The 21422-nt window shown below is 41.3% G+C and overlaps 1 protein-coding gene across 1 annotated transcript in view; it reads left to right on the top strand.

Moving 5' to 3' along the window:
- The window catches only part of USH2A (usherin), a 372299-nt gene extending 351101 nt beyond the window's left edge, over positions 1 to 21198 (top strand). The window contains exons 64-71 of the mRNA XM_041426677.1: positions 6075 to 6284; positions 7423 to 7661; positions 8873 to 9090; positions 11098 to 11274; positions 12242 to 12325; positions 13775 to 14019; positions 16159 to 16389; positions 20541 to 21198. Coding sequence (XP_041282611.1) covers positions 6075 to 6284; positions 7423 to 7661; positions 8873 to 9090; positions 11098 to 11274; positions 12242 to 12325; positions 13775 to 14019; positions 16159 to 16389; positions 20541 to 20630 — 1494 coding nt within the window. The 3' untranslated portion in view covers positions 20631 to 21198. The remainder of the gene's footprint in view (positions 1 to 6074; positions 6285 to 7422; positions 7662 to 8872; positions 9091 to 11097; positions 11275 to 12241; positions 12326 to 13774; positions 14020 to 16158; positions 16390 to 20540) is intronic.
- Positions 21199 to 21422: the final 224 nt, after the last annotated feature.

Here is a 21422-nt window from a genome sequence, read left to right as displayed (position 1 = left end):
ATATCTTGCTATATTGGAAAAGAATTAAGGCTGTGAAAACTCTGCATTTATGTAAGTGTAAGGCTAGAAATTGAACAAATCTAAGTCAAAAAATCCAAAGCAAAGCCTCAAAGTAGTGATGGGTCTTTGAGGTCTCTATGAAACAGCTTTAGAAAGAGAGGAGCAGTACAAACTTCTCTGCTACAATTTGTCTCTCATGGCTTGTGCCAAGTAGTGCCAGCATTGAATCCTTTTTGGAAAGATCAGCAGTCACAGATGTGTAGAGTCTTTGCTTACCATAAGAGCAGAGATCCAAGTTGTACCTGAGTCTTACACACAGAAGTAGAGTTACGTGTACGTTTAAAAGGGCTGGCTTGTGGTTCCCCAGAACCTAAAGCCCTCCATAACTCCCTATAGCACTGAGCAGTGCTCAAAGCCAAGGAGAGGTGGTGTCTTACTAATGAGACTTTCTAAGGCAAAAGGCTGTTTTCTGAGTGTCTGAAGGAACTTGGTACAAGCTGCTGACACATTCAGAGCTGAGATCTAGTCCCATCACAGAGACATCTGTGATGGACCGTAGACTAAGCGCAGTGTGAAGTGGCACAAGGCACAGTGCTTGTTGGACATGGAGGTAGCCAGAAGCTACTGCTAGTTGGTAATCAGCTCTTTGGCTTGCTCTCTTATAAGCAGGAAGGGTGAGAAGCATCTGGCCTCTGTGCTATGCACAGTATCCCAGCTCTTCCTGACCTGGGAAGTCAGGAGCAGCTCAGGACTGCTGCCTTCATTGAGACAAGCTGCCCCTAGCGCCCTTCTGCCTGGTGAGATCTCTGCAGTTAGGGACAGTTTCACATTCTCCACAGGCTCTTCACTGCCTGAGGGTGCCCTTTGGAGGAGTCTGAGTTCAAAACAAAGTTTCCTTGTTACAGATATGGGGTTTCAAGAGTGTTATAGCAGATGAATCTGTGTGGTTCAGGGATGGAAGTCATCTCATGGGCTTCTTCCACTGTCAGCATCTACAGTAACATGATTATTCTGTATCTATGCCCAAGATGATTTTGTTGCCCTTGTTTCTCCCCTTATGGCAGAAGCTGTTAGCTCTACTATGCCTGAACAGGCTCACTGTGGTAAGGTGACTCTTCTCAGAATGTCCTGTTCTGCTTCTCATAAGTTTTGCCCCTTCTTGCTATGCCGATGCACCTTGAGGTTGTCCTGTGATCATTTTGAGCGACTGATTACAGGTTTCTTCCAGGAACAGGGATCTGTGAGGGCTCTATTTATGATGGGAAAAAAACAAGCTTAGTTACCTGTAACTGGAATTTTTCAGTTGTCTGATAGTATGCTCTCTAGAGAGTTTTCTCCCCTCTCTTCTCTCTCTGGCTCCACTTCAAAGTGCAGTCTGAGCCAGGGGCCAGCAGATTGATAAAACATTAATTAGTAACCCTTGGTAGCTGATTTCAGAGCCCTCTCCTGATTTTTTTGGGACAGTGCCTTTAACAGCAACACATCTTTTGGCAGGGTGCTGAGCCATGCACCATGATGTCAGACTTAATGCTTTTTGATGCAGAATATTCAGAAAGTCAAGATATAAGAAACTTTTCTTGGCTTTCTGCTCTTTGTGTTTTGTCATTTAATACATCCCTGAGGTGTGATTGCTTCTTGTTTGCTCCATGCTCCCATGTGGTCTTTCATAATTGTAAGAAGGTAATACTACTGCCTGTTGGGCTCTTTATATTTCTATATGAATGTGATTCAATATTTGTGATGCTGATTATACCACAATTTATTAAAATTGTTTGTGACCACAAAAATCTTTTTACAAAAGCCTAAATAAGAAATTTCAGTTTAACCAGGCTAGCCAGGCAACAGCTTCCATCCATGACTGTTTAGTGGTGACTTCTTGAAAAGCCATGACCTCTGATTTTAAAGACATTGCTCATTGTGGTTTCTGTTGCCGTGCTGCCCCATTTTTTCCTGCAAAGTAGTGGCTAAACACCAGCATTTCCATCTGCAGTCAGTTCTGTGGATTTACTGCCCCAGGTTTCCAAACACTGACCAGGATTTACTTGGGCAGCAATTCTCAAAGGGAAATATTTTTATTACCATCGATCCTTTTACAGATGGTTGAGCAGAAGCAAAGGGAGTTAAGAGACTCCAGCTTAGGTCAGTGTAAATCTGGAATTCAGTTCCTCACAAGTCCTGTTTATCTGTCACAGCTGTCTCAGAAGCTGGCATTACAGACTCACAGACACTAAGGGGGTTTCTGCTGGACACATGTCTTGGCAGGGCTGAGTAGCTGGTGTCTGTCTAGAAGGCATGCTCAGACCATGTCTGTCTGCCAGGCCCACACAAACATGGTCATGACCTCGGCCTTTTTTTCCAGAGAGTCGGGCATGTGGCAGCATGGTGTGGACATCAACTCCCCCTTGACCTCTATAGGGAAGCATCCCAAGAACAGAAGGGTCATCCACCTGGGCATTCCCAGTCCAGAGGGGCAGCAGGCCCGACTGCCTCTGGTGGAGCATGTGATTGAAGCTCAATTACCTGACTCTTGAAGGAGTCCTTTAACCATTTACCTGTAGTATGGAAGGGGATGAGCACAGAGTCACAGAATCTCCTGAGCTGGAAGGGACCCACAAGGATCCTTGAGGCCAACTCCTGGCCCTGCACAGGACACCCCAAGAGTCACACCATGTGCCTGACAGCATTGTCCAAATGTTCCCTGAACTCTGTCTGGCTTGGTGCTGTGACCACTTTCTTGGAGAGCCTGGAGTTCCAGTGCCCAACCACCCTCTGGGTGAAGAACCTTTTCCTGATATCTGACCTAAAGCTCCCCTGACACCGCTTTGTTTCCTTGGAACATATCACTGGTCACCAGAAAGCAGAGATTGGTGTCTGCCCCTTTGCTGCACCAAAGGAAGGAAGGAAGGAGGAAGCTCCAGGACATGGTTAGGTGTCCCCTCAGTCTCTTCCAGGCTGCACTGGATTGGGATTGTTCTTACAAAATTATTATTAAAGCCCCAGGCCACACTAATGACCCCAAACCTGGCAGTGGGGTAACAATAAACTGCTGTGTGTGTGGACAGCACCATCGGCTCAGGAAGGGTGCTCAAGTACAAGAGGCCTTGTCACATTATTCTCAGCTAAAAAAGGAGATGAATATGCTTCAGGAGCCAGGTAAGGAGTATCTGCATGTCACTGTCACCCCCCTGCTCACACAAGCAGGACATTCCTTCCTCAGTTGGGCTCCCAACCCATAACTGTGGTGTCTGATACAGGCCACTGCAGTGCTGAGGAGGGAAGGCAGCAGTGTTTTTCCAACAACATTGCTGTTGCTTTTCTGGTTTCAGCCCATTCCCAGGCTCAAAGGAACCAGAGACTCATATGCACATCATGTTCCTATTATTCTGTGCACAGTTTTCAGGGCAGGATGTGTCTTTGTCTCTATTTAAGCAATTCAAAGCTGCTGGCATCCAGTAATGAATGCAGCTGTGGAAGCAGAAGTCGGCACTGGGACAAGAGTGGCCTCCCCACTGTCATTATCCTACTTTTCTCTCTTTCCCAGGGGTGACTGCTCTGACAGTAGAAACATTCAGGAATTCCAAGCCTTCTGTTTTGCTCTTTTACTTCCTCCAAAATGCACATCAGTCCTGCACAAAATATGAGACCAAATGAGATAATGGGGAACAGAGTGTCCCAGCGTCAGAGGGACTCATCTCTGTATAAATCTCCTAGTTCTGTGGCACAAGAGGACCACACATTGCTTGGGATGGGGAAATCCTCACTCTGTTCTGTGACAGTGGCCTTTTCAGGCTCCTGGTTCTTTCCTAGTAATAGGAAGAGGCTCCTTGGGGAAGTGATCACAGCACCAAGCCTGAAGGAGTTCAAGAAGCATTTGAACAACACTCTTGGGTGCATGGTGTGCCTCTTGGGAATGCTCCTGGGCAGGGCTAGGAGTTGGACTCAATGATTCTTGTGGATCCCTTCCAGCTCAGCATATTCTGTGATTCTGTGAATTAAGACTTCTTCCTGAAAGACGAGGTGTGGCACCTACAATAGGTGAGGAATTGATGAAGGGAGGAGTCACCATCCAACCCTCGGTGAAGTGTTTGCTTCCCAAATGAGTTGCATCCCTCTCTCCTCCAAAATTCCTTGGCAATCCCATTCTAAAGCTGAATTCCTGTGCTACAAGGAAGGCTCTATTCCTAACTCATCACCTTCACTTTTAGCTGTGGGCAGCTTGCTCAGCAGGTCAGGCCCAGCACTGTTACGCTCCATGCTTTTTAAGGCCACAGCCTGGATATAACTGGGGCATTTGAGCCCAGGTAAGCACTGAGCCAGTGCCAGTGTCATACTCAGAGCTGCTCTTTCCATATGTGTTTTATTCTTTCCACAAAGAAATATGACCCTTGAAATGAATGACTGTGGGTAAATCTTTGTAGCAGCTGGAACTGAACTGAGATACAGGGTTTGACCTACTGCAGTAAAGTGAACAGTTTGACTTTATGAATAGTTCACAACAGAGATGTATTACTGATTCCACTGAAATGAAAGTGCTTTGGCTGAGCTTTTTATTGCAGGGCATCATCTGCACTTTGGATGGTTCTGTACATTACTGATAGAATCAGGCAGTATCTTTGGATTTGTAATTGGCAGAACCACAGCCTTCAAAGCCACTTCAGTTGTTTTTATCCATTTTCCTTCCCCAGGCTCCTTGTAAAGTGTCCTGTGATCTTGGAAATTATTATTGCAAGCTGGAAGGATTCAGGGTCAGTTCTGAAGACCTCTTGATACTAAACCTCCTGTTTTTTCAAGATATAGTCCCACCATTCCCTTCCCCAGGACCAGTGCCCAAAGTAGATTGCATAAGAATGTGTTTTACTATAGTTAGAACTGCTCGAGATGAAAGCTTACCAAGGAATACTTATACTAAAAATCGCTCAGACAGTCGTGTTGTATTGCCATTTAGATCTATCATTCTGATTGATCACTATGTGGTTGGCTAATATTGAGTCTAATTTAACCCTATATGCTCATGCATCCATCTATTCTGTCTATTGTTCCTGACATTCTACAAATTACTTACTCATGCAAATGATGACCTAAGGCAACCTTTTATGATATTCGTGTTTAATTATACAAATGCTTTTTGATAAATAAGATTATACATCCTTCCATATGTTTATTCAGTCCTTGATGAAAGCAAAATTTAATTTTCATGCAGATTTGTTGGAGAGTGTGTTTAATAAGTGCTGAGTTTTATGTAGTCTGCAGATCACTCTGGTTTTGGGTAGCTGACAAAATCAGTAGGCATAGTTCATAGAGACATGTGGGTTTTAATCAGGCCTAATTCAAGCTGCTAATTTTTGAAATTTTGGAACTGAAGTCATTGCCTTTGGGCTCATGCAATAAAGCAAATGTTGTTGTGAAAATAAATGAGAGATGCTGAATTAACTATACACTTCAGTGGGCTTTATTTATATTACAAGTTACTGAAAATATTGCCAAATAACTGATACATTAATATTTTTAGGAGAGGGATGTTCCTGTAAAGCTCACTGGTTCTAAAGAGTAACTTGAGTTCGGCTTGTGTGATTCAGTCAAGGTGAATGTAACTGTTAAGTGTCACCCAAGGCCAGGCTGAATTCATTGGAGCTACCTGCATACATGAGAAAAATGTGCAGAAGGGAGAAATTGACAGGATCTGATATGAGTGTCTTTGTTCAGATGTCTTTAAAAACACTGTTCTTGTTGATTGCAGCTCCTCCAGGAGTCCTCTTGGCATGGTGTGACACAGACAGTGGTAGGAATTCAGAGTGTGGGGAGCAGGTATGAAGAAGACACGGGAGCACACGCTGCCTGAGACGTGACTTTTGCTTCTTTTCCCTAAGTGTGGCAGTGGGAAATATTCCACCCTTCTGTTAAAAAATTACTGTGTCAACAAAGGTGCTGACTGGCCATCAAGGGACATTTTCCAGGAGTGCCATTGCGGCGTGTTTCACTCAGTGTCAGTAGAGCTGCAGTAGCCTCTCTGGCTAACAGCAGATGTTTTGTAGGCTTGAGTTCTTTGCTAACAGTTTCTTTGTTTTGTGTGGAAGGTGTGGTCGGTAAACTCGGTGGGCCGGACACCAAGCAGCTGGTCCCGCTGCCGGACAGGCCCTGCCCCTCCTGAGGGCCTGGCAGCTCCTCTCCTCAACATGGTGGCATCCACTGTGGCTGTGGTGAGCATCAGCCCCCCTCTTAAGCCTAACGGGGTGGTCAGTATCTACAGGCTGTTTTCTAATGGTACCAGAGGGACTGATGTGGTGGTGAGTATTGTCATCACTTTTTCTGTACTTCTACTTGTATTTCTAGCATTAACAATTTTGATATTACAAGCTGCTACTGTTGGTCACAGACTGCCTTCCTCTCCTGGCCTCCCACAGTTAGCTGCTCTGCAATGCACTGTCTTGTCTATGAGCTTAAGCTGTCTACTGATTTCACATTACCCATTTATTCCTTCCAGTGCACTTGGCTGTGTCTGTGTCTGATTCAGCCAGCTCGTCCCATTGGTGCCTGCATGGCCTTCCTTTTCCATTCCCTCACACCTGCCATGCTGCTGGCTCGGCTCTGGCTCTGGCTCTGGCATCAAGAAATACCAAGCGGTTCCCTTTGCTTGCTTGACTCTCTTCTTATTTTTTGCTGAACTCTGCTGAATCACATGCTGCCAAATGAGAGCAGATGTTGCCCCTTGTTGGTGTTTTCTGCATATTTTTATTTCTTTGGCTTCAAAAAAGCTATACCAACAAATGACTACAGCAGAAAGGTGAAGTGGCAGTTCCTGTGAGCAGTTTCAGAGCAGGGCATTGTTTCCTTTGCCAGAACTGCCAGGTCTCCCTTGCTGAAGTTAGGAAAGTGTCCTACAGTGTCTGTTTGAATGCAGAACAGCATCATGTTGGTTCTTGACTTAGATGTTCCTACCAGAGAGCACATTCTCCAGTCTGGGAGTCACCTGACCCACCAGATACAGTGGTGTCATGCTGCCCAGCACTGTTTCCTGCATCCACACTGAGGAAGCTTGTGAGATATGCATGATTATTTGCTAGCACGTTTATCATGGAGCTATTTTCCACATTAATTTATTTTCTGCTTCAGTACCATTTATCCCAGAGTCCTCCTTTAATGGCATTGAGCTTCTCTGTTGCTGAGAATGACGTTTGCAGTTGACATACAGTGGTCACAGCGCAACTAAAGATGTCCTGAGGCCACTGATGGCGTGATCTTTTCCTTTGGAGAGTGTCCTTTAACTTCATAATGGGAGAAAAATAGAGTTCCCATTACACAACAGCTGCATTAGTGTCAGACTTCAAGGACGCGCGGTCTTCTTCTGGGGTTAATTCACCTCCATAACTCTTATTTAGTTCTTGTTGTGCTTGAAGCTGAGAAGTTCCCTCTTAATTTTTACAGCTGTCAGAAGGGACTGCCACCCAGCAGACAATACATGGGCTAAAACCTTTCACCACATACTCCATTGGCGTGGAGGCCTGCACCTGTTTCAATTGTTGCAGCAAAGGACCCATGGCTGAGTTCACCACGCAGCCAGCTCCGCCCTCAGAGCAGCCTCCGCCTCAGATCCGCACCGTGACCTCCAGGAATGCCTCTTTCCAGTGGAGTGCCCCTCAATCACCCAACGGCATTGTCACCAGGTAGGAGCTGCCACCCAGCTGAGCCTGCACACTTTGGCTGGAGGTAGTGCCATGACAGGGTCTCTGAGGCCAAGAGGACCCCGAGGTGTTAGAAAGTCTCTTTTTCCTGGCCCCATGATTGAAGAAGAAGTCAAGATTCCTCGGCTCTGGTTTTCAAGGTTGTTTATTTTCTCTTACCTATTACATTCATTCTCCGACCCACTGAGGTCTGTCTGGCAGGTCAGTTCATGGCACACTCTCAGCCCTTGGGGTGGTGTTAGTTTTTTATACTAAGAACTACGTATACTTTATTTACAATAACTTTCCAATACCTATCAGCTATGTTAGACAGTCTGTCTCTACTCTAAACCAATCCAAAAGTGTCACCATCATACCAGAAGATGGAGGCTATGAAGAAACAGAAGGAAGGACAGGACACGCCCAGATTCCTCCATCTTGCCCCTTGAACCCCCATTCTAAAACCCCAAACTTCTACTTTTTCACCCTGTGACAAATTAATTACCATTCTACTTAAACTCTTGTGGCTTGTACATCTTCATACAAAGCTGGTAATTTTTTCCATGGCTTAAAATCAAAGGCACAGGTGTCTTTGACTGTGTGCCAAGGTCTCTGAGCCCCCTGCCAGGGTCTCAAGCCATCCAGGGCAGTCAGAGGAATGTCCTGGGTTCCGACAGTGCCAGAAAAATGTGAGCTTGAATTCCATGGCTGTGGGCACTGAAAAGTTGTGGCAGTCATCCTCCCTTGTTGTCATGTTGGTGGGACATTCCCTGTAGCCTGAACACCTTCTGGGAAGTTTTTACATACAGTGATTGCTTTTCTCCTGAGCAGGATATTGGGGAGGATGAAGGTGGAAAGGGTAAGCTGCTGTGAGTGGAGGTGGTTGTCTGACAGCTGTGGTTGTGTAATGAAATAGTTACAAGTTCAGCTGGCAGTGATGAGAGAGCTGCAATCTGGAATTACTTAGGCAAAAATCCTGACTTGCAGAAGAGGGCAGCAAGGTAACAGGCTTGTGACCTCAACAGTGAGTGTGACTTACCACGACAATTGCCCAGTTATCTGACAGTTAGGACCAAAATCTCCAAGAGAAAAACTGGGATCAGGTCTACTTTCTACTCCAGTAGCCAGACAGACAGCAGTTAGGACAAAATGTGGGATTGGCTTTTATGTTATTTAGGGCCCTTCATTCATCAAAATCTCAACTTTGTTCTCAGCTACGAGCTCCACGTGTATGTGGCGTGTCCTCTGAACCTACAGCCAGCAGTGAAGGCTTGCAGTCCTGGCCCAACTGAGGTGAAGTACACAGGGAAAGGACAGAGTGCCAACGTGTCCAATCTGGAGCCTTACACAACTTACAACCTGCGAGTTGTGTCCTACAACTCTGTTGGCAGTAGCGCCTCCGAATGGATTGGATTCACTACAGAAAAGGAGCGTGAGTATGAGAAATGGTTCACTGACCAGTCATGCCTGTTTCTGAGAGCCAAATTACTTCCTTACCTCTGGGACAGAGGATGTCCCCAGACACCTCTTCTTCCCTGTCCCTGGTCACTGTGTCTCTGCTGAACATTCATTGAAATTCTGCTCTGGGGCTTAAATGCTCATTCCTTCAGAAATATTTCTTTGCTCATCATCTGATGTCACATCCTCTATATTGGGAGCCTGGAAACCTTTTATTTTACTGAAAATGGGCAGCAAAGCTGCAGAACATAAAATGTTCGAGTATTACCAGAAGGCTGATGTAATAAATAGTAGTAATAAATATACTGCCATAAATAATCCCTTGGAAAAGTGGAGATCTTGAAAGAGACCTGGTGATTGTTTTCAGGAACAATCTTATTGTCCTAATTCATGCCACACTTCTGCTAGGACTCATAAAAGTTTTCCTTGGATACCGTCTGAATGACTGGATGCTTGTGAACACTGAAGTAAGAATTTCTTGCTGTCCAACCACTGCAGGCAGTGCTTTGAGGCCATGTGGTGGTATGCACGGAAATTAAACATGTCTGTGCCTACAGGCAGAATAGATTTTGCCATCAAAACTGAATTTGTAGTAGTCTAACATCAGCTTTTATTAAAAAGATCTATAGTGCTGTAGCCAGAGTCATTCTATAACAGATGAGATGGGCATTTCATCTCAGTCTGTCAGGTCAGGGCAAAGACGATGTTCAGTTTTTATCTCATGTCAGGATTTCAGAATCACCTTTCTAAAAATCCCTTTTGCATCATTTGATAGTTCTGCCAAGTAATTACTCAAAATCTGTAATCTGATACATCCTTAGCTGAAAATTCAGGTGGAACAGGCCCAGGTTTTTTTTAGTGTTACCACTGAAAAAAAAAAAACCCACACAAAAAACAAAGGGAAAAAACCCACAAAAAGACAATCAACCAATCAAAAAACAAACAAACAAAAGAAAGATCCCTTATGTCCAAAACTGTGTTTTATTAAATTGCAAGTTAAAAAGCTGGAAAATGATTATGAACTTTTAAATGGAGAAAATTCATAAGGAACTGGTGAGACACATAGAAGAAAAGGATTTAAAAGCAATTTTTAATCCATTTTTTAATTTAAAATTTTTTAAATTTTAAACTAGGTCCAAAGTCCTCTTGTTTCAGTCTTGCTTTTCTTGCTTTGCTGACCTCTTTACACCAGGTTTCCAGAGTCCCTCTCTCTGCCTCCTTCCTTGAATCTCTCAAACTGCCTCCTCTTGCCTCAAAGGCTTGCTTTAGTGACAGTGGGCAATTAGCAGCAAAGTGCAGCTGGACAAGCAGCTTTCTTATGAACAAAACAGCAAATACGGGGCAGATGGCTTAATGGCAACACCACAAGAAAGGACCACCTCAAACTTAAATGAAGGTTTTTGTCAGCAAGCTGTTGAGCCCAACTGATGAACTCTTCCTCCCTGAAGTGAGTTCTGGGTTTCTTTTCTGCCTGCCTGCCATCTGTTCTCACTTTTCTGAAACCCCATGTTTTCATGTATGCGCATGTATTTAAGATGATCTCAGCAATTTCTTGGGGCTTGCAAAAGAACCCTCTTCATAGCAGTTCTCACAGCCCAGCCTGCTGCAGTCAGGCTTGCACAAACCTCCTGTGTCTCCCTGTCCTCTGCCTTAAGCTGGAACTTAATTTATAGAGTTTTAGTGTCAATACCACATACACATAGACAAAGGGAAGGGAGTTCAATATTTGGTTTCAGGATATATCTCTGCTTTCTCAGTGCAGAGACTGGCTACAGCAGCTACTGCTACAGCAGCTTTTTCTTTTCTTCTTGTGTCTTCCCTAATCATACACATGGATATGAGAGAGAGGGGGAGTGCATGTAGCAGAGAGCTTGTATTCCGGAGAATCTCTTTCTCTTTGCTGTATAACTCAGTCACCAAATCACTTCTAGCCTGTTGGCTAGAAATTCACAGAATTGAGCTCTTTTTCCTTGTTCTGCAGCACCTCGGTACGTGGCTCCGTTCTCCGTGGTCAGCAATTTATCCATCATCCACATTGACTGGAGCCGCACCTTCGTGCTGAACGGGCGCCTGAAGGAGTACGCGCTGACGGAGAGCGGGCAGCGCATCTACAGCGGCTTCGACACCGAGCTCTACTTGCCAAGGACATCTGACAAAAGTCAGTTTCCCACAGTTTCCTCTCTGGGAGAGTCTATTGAGCAAAATGAATAATATTGTATGCTGAACTTTAAAAAAAAATTCTCCATTGCAATCCCAAGCCAAGACCAAAGGAGCATACAGCCACACCAAAAAGTATCTAAGGAAATCCTTGAAAAAAAAATCCATAGAGCTAAGCTTTCTCTTAAACATTATACCTGTCTGGGTGAGACTCTTTTGATTCACGACAGTCAGGTTTTCCCAAATCCTGAAGCTGTGTTGCAATTCCATCCTTCAGGGCTACAGTCAGGAAAAGGTATAGAAGTCTTCAGTTTCAGGAAAGACTGGAGCTGAATTTTCATTTGAATCAAATTAAGTCAGTAGCTCTTGGAACCAGCCATGTTTTTAATGCAGTTTCATTTTAGAAATTTGCAGTCTTTAAAATAAAAGGAAATTATGAACAGGGGGAAAAAGGAAAAGAAAAAGAAGCAAGAAAAATGTTTTCTGTTTTTCTGTTTTGATGACGTTGGAATGTCGTATGCCAAAGAATTTTGTAATTTATTTTTTGTCTTACTGATTACTGCAATGGTGCTAATGCTTTATTTGTTTTTATTCAAATGTTCTTAAATGTTTGTTTTAGCCATGAATGAAGTATGAGGGATTTAGGGCAAAGTGATGAAAAAATTGAAAGTTGCCAGTTACATTTGAAGGGGAAGAACTGAGTAGTGAAAGAGGAACATAATTTGTAGCAACATCATAGTGATGATTACTTCTGATCCGCCATGACTCATATCTTAGAATTTCAATACCAATGTGTAAAGAATTGTGAAGCTTTGATATGGGACTCAGGTGGATTATGATGGGTTATGTGCTATTCCTGCTTTGTTTTTTTAGGCCTGGCTGTTTGTTGGTAAATAATGGTGAAAAAGCAGCACCTAAAGAATTTTTATTTCTGCCTCTGACAGTATTTTCTAATTTTTTTTGCCCAGCCTTTTTGTTTCAAGTGACCTGTATCACTGATGAAGGGAGTGCCATGACACCAGTCATCAAATACAACGCTGGAGAGGGAGTTGGTAAATACATTAAGAAATTACCTAGCACCTGTTCATTTGATGTGTTTGTGCTTGAAATTTTGTATTAGTGCATGCCAGGCAGGATGGCATCTCACTGCAGGAGCTTCCTTAGTGCCTTGTTTATGAGGTATGTAGGTAATATGCTTTTTTTGCCATGTTTGGATTTCTGTTCTTTACATCACAGAATTATTGAGTCCTTTAGGTTACAAAGGACCTTTAAGATCACCGAGTCCAACCATCATGGAATCATAAAATGGTTGGCTTGGAAGGGACTTTAAAGATCATCTACTTTCAAACACCTGCCATGCAGGACAACTTCCACTCGACCAGGTCGCTCAAAGCCCCATTCTGCCTAGTCTTGAACATTTCTAGGGGTTGGACAATTCTCATTATTAGCTTCATATCCTCTCCTCAGATATGTAATATTTTTAATTTTATTTTTATCTAAGTATATTGCTCTAAAATGTGCTTTTTTTCTGCTAAGTTTCTTGTCTGAACAGTTTCTAACTGAATTAATTAACTGGTTTAATTAAGTTCTCTTTTGTGTAGCATCTTGTTCAGCCTTTTAAAATAGCTCTGCCTTATATTTGCAATTAGTCTTTACTCTACATTTCCCTTATATCCCTTTTCATGCTTTCACTCCATTATCCCGCAAAATTTCAGGCAAGGCTGCCTTAAAGGCATTACAAAATGTTTCCAGTTGCTCTACATCCACCACCTTCCACACTCTGCCCCTTTGTTCTTTTGATTGCTGCTTTTACCCAGGGTCTATTGAAAACTTGAATGGCACTGTGGGCAACTTGCAGAGGAGGCTTGCAAGCAAAAGTGTTGAAAATTCCATGTCCAAGGGTTTGGTTATACATGTAGGATTCCAAATAACCAGGAAATGCTGTCATTGAGATTTCTTACAATTTTGTTGTGTATGAGCAAAGCCAGCCAAGTGACTGTTCTCTAGCAGGTGGGGGAAAGGAATAGTAAAATGTTGCACGTTGCTTGCTTTCGTATTAATGTATTAAAGCCTTCCTCCCTCTCTTTTGTTAACGGCACAGGCCTGTAGCTGCACAGTTGTTCTGGAGAGAATGTCCTCTAACTGTACCGCTCCGAAATTACTGTAGTAATTTCCACTCTTCAAGGTTACTTGGAGAGCCCTTTTTTCCTCACATTCCACCACCACCACCTCCTTTCAGAAGAGCTGCTGATGCAGGGTGATTTCCAGCCTAAGCAGCAATGCCAGAGCTTTAAGCAGGGTCTCTTGAGGGTAGTAAGTTTTTTATTGCAGCCCGCTAGCATATTGAACCATTATGCCACCTTGAACATAAGTGCAAATAAGCACATGATGACAAAATTACTTAAATTTCTGCCTAATTTATTAGCAGGGAAAGGGATGGCATATTGTTAAATGCTTCTTGAAATAACTGTCCCTTTCTCCCCTAATCCCTCTTTTTACAGGTCTGATCTTGACAACACCTGGAGAGAAGGACAAAGCAGAGTCCAAACGTGCAAAATTCTACAACGAGTTGTGGTTTGCAGTGCTGATGGTAGTTCTAGGTTTGATCCTCTTGGCTATTCTTCTCTCCTTAATTCTTCAGAGGAAGGTCCACAAGCAACCCTATGCACGAGACAGGCCTCCTTTAGTTCCACTCCAGAAAAGAACATCACCAATGAGTGTGTATTCATCAGGTGAAACCCATCCGGTATGTTTGGAAAAATGCAACCAGTGTACATCCATGATACCTGCCCTGTCAGACACACACAATGACTTTTTCTTCCTCCTTCCAACAGTTTCTTGCACAATTGGTTACCAAATGGAGGCTGTTTAGTGTAGGGAAAGGACATATGGGCCATATCTGTGTGGGCACACAGAGCAAAGTTGCAAGAGCTTAGTCCAAACAGAACCCTGGGACACCTGGTCTGCAGGCCATGAAATGCTTCTGATGCCTAAGACAAACTTTGGATCTGGAGTCACAGAAAATGCAAAGCCATTGCTGTCACCTCATGTTAGCTGACATCTGCAGTAGAGCTGAGAAGTCTGTGGCATATTGTGAGAAGGTAGATGTTAAAATGTGCTTTTCAGGGGAACCTTTCATGTGTTCCCAGCTGCCTGCTGTGGATGGCTAACCAGGATCAATCTGACAGCTTTGTCAGATATCCAGGAGATATGCCTGCAAAGAACAAGACTTAGGGAGAGGCTTCATTTCTTGCCAGCATCCATCTACCACCCAGCTAGACTGGTCTAGGACAAGCTGCATGCCAGGAAGGTTTGGAGTAGAGTGAGAGTAATCAGGGAAAAAGCTAGGGAACTTCACAAAATGCACATATGCATCTGTGCACATGGACCCACGGTGGGACCATCACGGAGGTAGGAGGAGGGCTGCTGGAAAGTGATAAAGAGGAAGGCTTTTTATCCTGAGAAGTTATAATTCTGAAAAAGAACACATGAAAAACACATTCTGTCGTGTACTAGAGTAGTAGCGCTATGCTACCCCTTGAAAATGCAAGAAAAAAGGAATATGGCAGTTGTTATGGGATTGAGAATGGGACCAGCCATACCTTCCATTTTCGTGCTTATTCCAGGCACAGGCCATGAGATTATTCTTCTTGTCACTTCTCAGCTTCTTTTTCCTGTGAGTGCCATCAAGCAGCATAGTGACTCCTGCATCCTTCACGCATTCTGTTCCTTCTTGTCTTGGTGCCAAGACACTGCATCTGTGCCTCAACCAAGAAGCTCTTGGAAACAATGGGATTTCCAGTTAGCCCCTTCTCCTTGCAAAGGCTAAGAGCATAAGAAACTTTTTTTTTTGGTCTCATGGTTTTGATTCCTTTTCCTCTACAGTCTGTCATCTTGTGTTATTCCTCTTGACTTTAAAATGTCTTTGCTGTTGGCATGCCTGCACAATTCCTTTTCATGTTCCTGCTCTTTCTTGTTCTTTTCTTTTCTCTTCTCTTTTCTTTTTTTTTCTCTTTTTCTTCCAGCAGCTCATGGACTTAATAGAAAGGAAGATTTTTAATGCAGCAGTTGAAGGACTGTTCTGAGAAGTTAGGAGCAGCAAAATTGCTTGTTTTATAATTAGTTAGTGAGGTGATGGCAAGCAATGCTGGCTGCTCACACAGTACTTGACCACTTAAAAGTTAAATAGTGCCTGGTCTTTGCCAGTTCCGCTACTCCCCCTGCATCCTGCTGCACTGCTCTCCCTCACAGAGCAGCAGCTAATTCACACCCTCTGTCAGGCACACCTACACTGCAGCTTGCTCTGCCCTAATGCTTTTCCTCCCTCTTTTTAATCTCAGTTTGAAACGATTGCTGACATGTCCGATTCATCAAGCAGCGTCACTCTCAAAAGATACACGATGCACTTTGAGGTAGAGTCCTCAGCTTGCAGGGTGGCCAGACGTGTGGTGTGTCAGATGCCCCAAGCATGCACAGAGGCATCTGACACTGCATGTTTCTCCTGGCGGGTGATGATTTTTCCCCTGGTTATGAAAAGATCTGCAAACATCCTCTTGCTGTGCAAGTCTAGGCTGTCATTCTGGTAATCAAAAATTTTGGACTTCTGCTTGTTGGTACTTAAAAAAAAAAATTAGGAAGAAGAAGAAAAGAGAAAAATGGGGAAAATTCTGGTTTAGCGTCAGTGGGTTTTTTGTTTGTTTTTAATGATATGATTGTTCTACAGTTGGGAAAAGTCTGGACTTTTCTTCCTTCTGTTTTTAACTGCATGATTCTGAGGCATGGTATTCTCTGTTCCCTTCTACTCCTGCTTTGGTTTTGTTCAGCTAAATTATTTAAAACCATGCCCTTTATTTTTTTTATTTATTGCTTTGTCTCTACCTCACAGGGACTGGGAGATACGAAAATTCCAGGGGCTGGTTCTCCCACGAGCAACCGCAGTTTCCGTCTGGCAGCCGGGGGGAGGAGGCCGAGTCAGGGCCAGCTGAGTCGCACGTATTCCCCCGCCTCTCTCCATCGCAGTGTCAGCCAGCTGCTCAACCTCTATGACAAGAAGACTTTTGATGAATCACCTTGGGATGCCATCCTTCACAACCATCGCACTACTGGCCGTGGCTTGGTAAGGGCTTCTGCTCCTCTGGGATGCTGCTGTGAGTCACCTGCTAGAGATTTGTCTGTTCTGTTGGAATAATGAAAATGTCTAAATGTCATGACTTCCTGGAGATACAGGCAGAAGGCCTAGAAGGACATGGCTATAGCTTAGATCCTCAAAATTCTTCAAGTCTACTGTTCTTTTCTAGAGCTGCAGGTGGTCACACACTGCTCTTACAGAATACAAGTGATCCATGTGCATCTCTTTATGGTTTCCATTGAACTATTAACTCCATGGTTATCAAAGAAATGCACCTTGAAGAATTCCCTTCTATTTGGTGTTTTTTTCTTTCCATGCAATTCAGCACATTTTGAATAAAGGTAATTTTATGAATAGGTCTGTTTGTATTTGAGGTAGAATTGATTTAAACATTTTTAAAATAAATTTTTGATATGTATTATTGGGGTTTTGTTTTTGTTTATTGTGTTATATAGGTGTTTAGATTGGGTAGAGTTTGTTTGGTTGGTGGAATTTTGGATGTTAATTACATCGTTATTAGATGTTTTTAAATTTTAAAAGATTTTTTATTTAATGTTTTTGAGGTGGTTTTTAATAGTTTATTGTATTTTTTATTTTACTTTTTACTTTGTAGTTGGTGTATGGTAGGGGATATGGTATATTTATTTAATATTACAGTTTTTGGTTTAGGTGTTGATAAGATTGTTTTGAAATCAGTTTTATTGTTTGATTTAATTTATTTAGGGGTATTATCTTTTTAAAGGATTTATTTTTAAGGTTTAGGATGGTGTTATGGGTTGTAGTGTGAGGTATAGGTAGGTTTTTAGTTATTTTATTGTGGTTTTTATTATTGTGAGTATATAGTGCTTATTTTGGGGTGTTTGGGGTAGTGTGATGTAGTTAATTTGTTACGTTCATTACATTTATATTTGGATTACTGTTTATATTATAGAGGTTTTAATTGGTTTGTTTGATGGTACTGTATGTTTTATAGTAATAGATAATTTGAGAAATATTGTTTATGGTTAAATTTAATTTTTATTTTTGGATTTATTTATAGGTGGTGTTTTTTGAGGATTTGAGGTATGGGTTTATTGAGTTAGGAATAATTTTTTTAGGGGGTGTTAATTTAAGTTTCTTTTTTATTTTTTGGTAGTTTTATTTGTTTGTTGTTTTGGTGGGTTTTATTAGTTTGATTTTTGGGGATATGGGTATTTATATGGTGGATTTTTATAGATAGTTTTTTATTTTGGCAGTGATGTTTTTTATCTTTTAGTAGTTTAAATCGGAGTTTTTAGTAGTTTAAATTAATGCTAATTAGGGTTTTTTAAGTTACTTTTATAGAGTATTGGTTATTAGTTTTGAATTAGTGTAACGGCAGAGTTTTGGGGGTTTTTTGATAATGTTTTGGCAGAGTTGAATGGTTTTGAGTTTAGTAAGTTGGTTTGATTTATGGTTTTTTTGGTAGTTTTTGTAATTTGTTGTGTGGGGTCTTATATGGTTGGTTTTTATTTTTGTTTCATTTTTATAATGTGATAAGAATTATTAGTAACAACAGTGTAATGTGATTTTGTGTTGTTGGTTGGTTGTATGGTGGACTTTTTTCATTTGTGCTATTTGTTTTTTGTTTTTGAGATTAAAGTTTTTATTTTTAGGTTATTTGTAATTGTTTTTAAAAGTTTAGAGTGATTTGGTTTTTTATGTGTGTTGTGTGATGAGGGTAATTTATTGAGTTTATGTAGTATTGGTAGTATGATCGGTAGAGAGAATTTTTGTTTTGAATATTTATTTTTGTTTATTGGTAGTTGGGGTGTTAGGAGGAGTTGTATTTTGATGCTGATTATTTTTGAGGAGGTTTGGATTTTTTATAGGTTCTTCATTTTTTTTGTCGTTGTTGGAGTGTAGTTCGTTTTAGATTTTTTGTAATTTCGGTTTTACAGTTTTAGTGGTTGATTTTGAGTTTATTAGGTATATTTTGTTAAAGGTTTTAGGATAGATTATGGGTTTTGGTTGTAAAGTAGAGCATGTCTTTTATATTTGGTTTTGATTTGATGGGGTTAAGGGTTATTGTATGAGTGATTTTTGTGTGATTTGGGTAAAGGTTTGCTGTTTAGGGTTTTATTGGAAAGTGGTTTTTTTGTGGGTGATTAGGTAGAGAGGGATTATAATTTGGTTGTATTTAGGAATTTGTATTTTTTACAAGTTTATAGTGTTTAGGAAAGTTTGTGGGTTGTTTTTGTTGGTTGGTGAAGATGTGATTTTATTGATGAATTGGGAATTTGATGTTGTTTATTTTGTTGTTTTATTTTTAGGAATTGGATTTTTTAAAGTTTTTAAATTTTGTTTATTTTTTGATGGTGAAATTGGTTTTTAGGAGAATTTGGATGTTTTTTTAAATTTTTTTTTAAAAAATATTGTTGTGGTTTTTTATATAATGATGTTATTAATGTATTGTAGATGTTTTGGAGTTTTACTTTTTTTTAGTGTAGTTTGGATTAGTTTATAGTAGATGGTGGTGTTTTTATTTTTGGTTAGTTGGTTTTAGGTGTATTGCATATTTTTTTAATTGTAAAAAATTGTGTGTTAGGAATAAAATTTGAGTTATTTTTGGATAAGAGAATAAGTTTAGGGACTAGAAAGGTATTAAAAGTTTTTGAAAGTTTAGGGATTAGAAATATATGGAAGGTTTTTTTTTTGAGAGATTATGAATTTAAATAATATGATTATTGATTGCTTCATTTTATTACAGAGTAAGTATAATTAAAATGTAATTAGCATAGGGCTTTTTATTTTTTTGATTATGGGTTGGGTGTAAAAAAAATGTATTGGCAATGTTAATAGTGGTATATTACTTTGTTGTTTTGGATTTTAGTTTGGAGTTTTAGTATGTTTGGTAGGTTAGTGCTTAGTGGTGGAGTTCCTTTATTTAAGGTACGATAGTCTATACTTAATTTTTTTTTTTTTTTTTTTAGATTTGTGTATAGGTTAAATGGGGTTGTTGAAGGGTGAGTGGGTTTTATTGGTTTGGGTTTTTTTGGCTTTTTGATTTATGGATTATTTTGTGGATGGGGATTATGGCATTTTTACTTGTTTTGTATGTTGGTCGTGCACTGTGAAGCTGGCAATTGGTATTTGTTGTTTATTTTTCGGAGTTTTATTGTAGATGGGGGTTTTTTTTCATAGTTTAGGTAAGGAGTTTAATTTCTTAATGCTCTTTGTTTTTGTAGCCACTATCTCAAACACTTGAGTTTTTTTGATTTTTGAAATACTTACTCTTGAGGAAGTCTATGCCTAAAATGCATGGGGCTTCTAGGCTAGTTACAACAGGGTGTTTCTTTTATTCATTTTTAGTTAGGGTCATATCAGTACATTGCTTTACATTGCTCTGAACAAACCCAAGACTCTGCTCCTGTGTTGCTCAGCTACTCTCTTGCAAAAAAACCTCCTGCAATGCTTTTGAGTCAGTTCTTTCTCTTTATTACACACAGTAGCTTAGGAGTGGCGGTTTCAAAGTTTGGTTCACCCCTTTGTCCAGACTGCAAATCAGCATAGTGAATGGCTGTAGTGGCCCAGGACACAAACCTGCAGTAACACTGCTAGTGCCCTCCTTATGCTATGGAAATGGTTTATTTCTCTCCTGCTTTCAACTTCCTCTTAATGCAGGAGTGGAAGCTCAGACACTCCCTTGGAAGCTTGAAGAACAAAACGTTACCTAAATCACGTGTGAGGTGGTTGTTACACAAAACAAAAATGGAATCATGTATTTTTTTCTTTTCATGGTCCCAAGTTCCTAGTACACTATAACAAACACTATATTATTGACCATTTGTCAGATATAGAGAGTAATTGAAGGGATTGACTGTATTTTTTTTTTAACTTACTGCTTATTGTGAACATCTAATTGTCTTGGATTCAGGTGCTTGAATGCTTTAGGTTGTTATCCTATGAGGAAAGGGAAGACATTAGAAATGCACTTATTTATCTATTTTAGAGCCATTTTTAGTGGGTAGGAGGAAAGAGATCACTTTTAGTGAAAAGTGATCTCTTTTAGTGAAAGTGATCACTTTTAGTGAAAGAGATCATTTTTAGTGAAAAGGAAGGAATCACTTTTAGTCTGGTACAGCTTTGGCTGATATGCTTCTTTTTTCCCTTCCTTACAGTATGTAGATGAAGATGATCTTGTCAATGTCATCAAAGGCTTCAGCACCGTCACCAAAGAGCACACCACATTCACTGACACCCACCTCTGAAGAACAAAACCAGCTTTTCTAGAAAATGGAAGTGGGTAACTTGCCAAAAGCAGCCTGCATGGCCTTTGCAGGCAGGGATAGGGCTGCTGTTTCCCTACCCCTTGCCCTGGAGTTAATAGATAAAACTGATTTTTGGGAGGGGATTGGGGAAGGAGGGTAAGTTGGCCTTTTTTTCAACATCCCTTTCACTCTATAGTAAAAACTGTGTGCTAGCACTGACACCTCAGAAAGGTAAGAGAATAGTTTGACAATCCCTCAGTCATACAGTAAGTAGTAAAAGACTGTGAAGGTAGAGGGTCCTATCTTTGTATCTCATCCAGCTTTCCCTCCCAGCTGAGGGCTGTAGGGGCAGGGGAGGGATAGAGGGGGGCAGGGCAGCATGTTTGGTAAGGAAAAGTCTTTTTACATGTCCAAAAAACAGCATGTGGCTAAAAGGGGCCTGCATGGCCGGATGTCCATGTTTTCTCCTGGCCTGACAGTCCTCCACCACAAAATTGTGTTCATGCACAGATGAATAAACAGCACTGAAGGAATTCTTAGGAAGTTGTTGTAGCCTTTGTGTTCTCTCACTCCCTCATCCCCTCCCTCTCAGCTCAAGTTAAAAAACCCAACAAAACAGATCATTAATAAATGCTGAACTTTAAGCACGCTTTTTCACTTGCCGTCACATCCTTCCTTTCTGCTTATGTATTACTAATCCACAGGCAATAAAACTTGTTCACCATCCACAGCAAACTAGGTGCAAACAGCAAGCAGCCAGTGTGACACAGGTATGAAATACCATGTCAAGGC

Source organism: Onychostruthus taczanowskii, unplaced genomic scaffold (assembly GCF_017590055.1).
Source record: "Onychostruthus taczanowskii isolate IOZ18803 unplaced genomic scaffold, ASM1759005v1 scaffold93, whole genome shotgun sequence".
Taxonomy (NCBI): Eukaryota; Metazoa; Chordata; class Aves; order Passeriformes; family Passeridae; genus Onychostruthus; species Onychostruthus taczanowskii.
The sequence above is the reverse complement of the archived record's forward strand: the minus strand, read 5'-3'. Positions and strand labels throughout refer to the sequence as shown.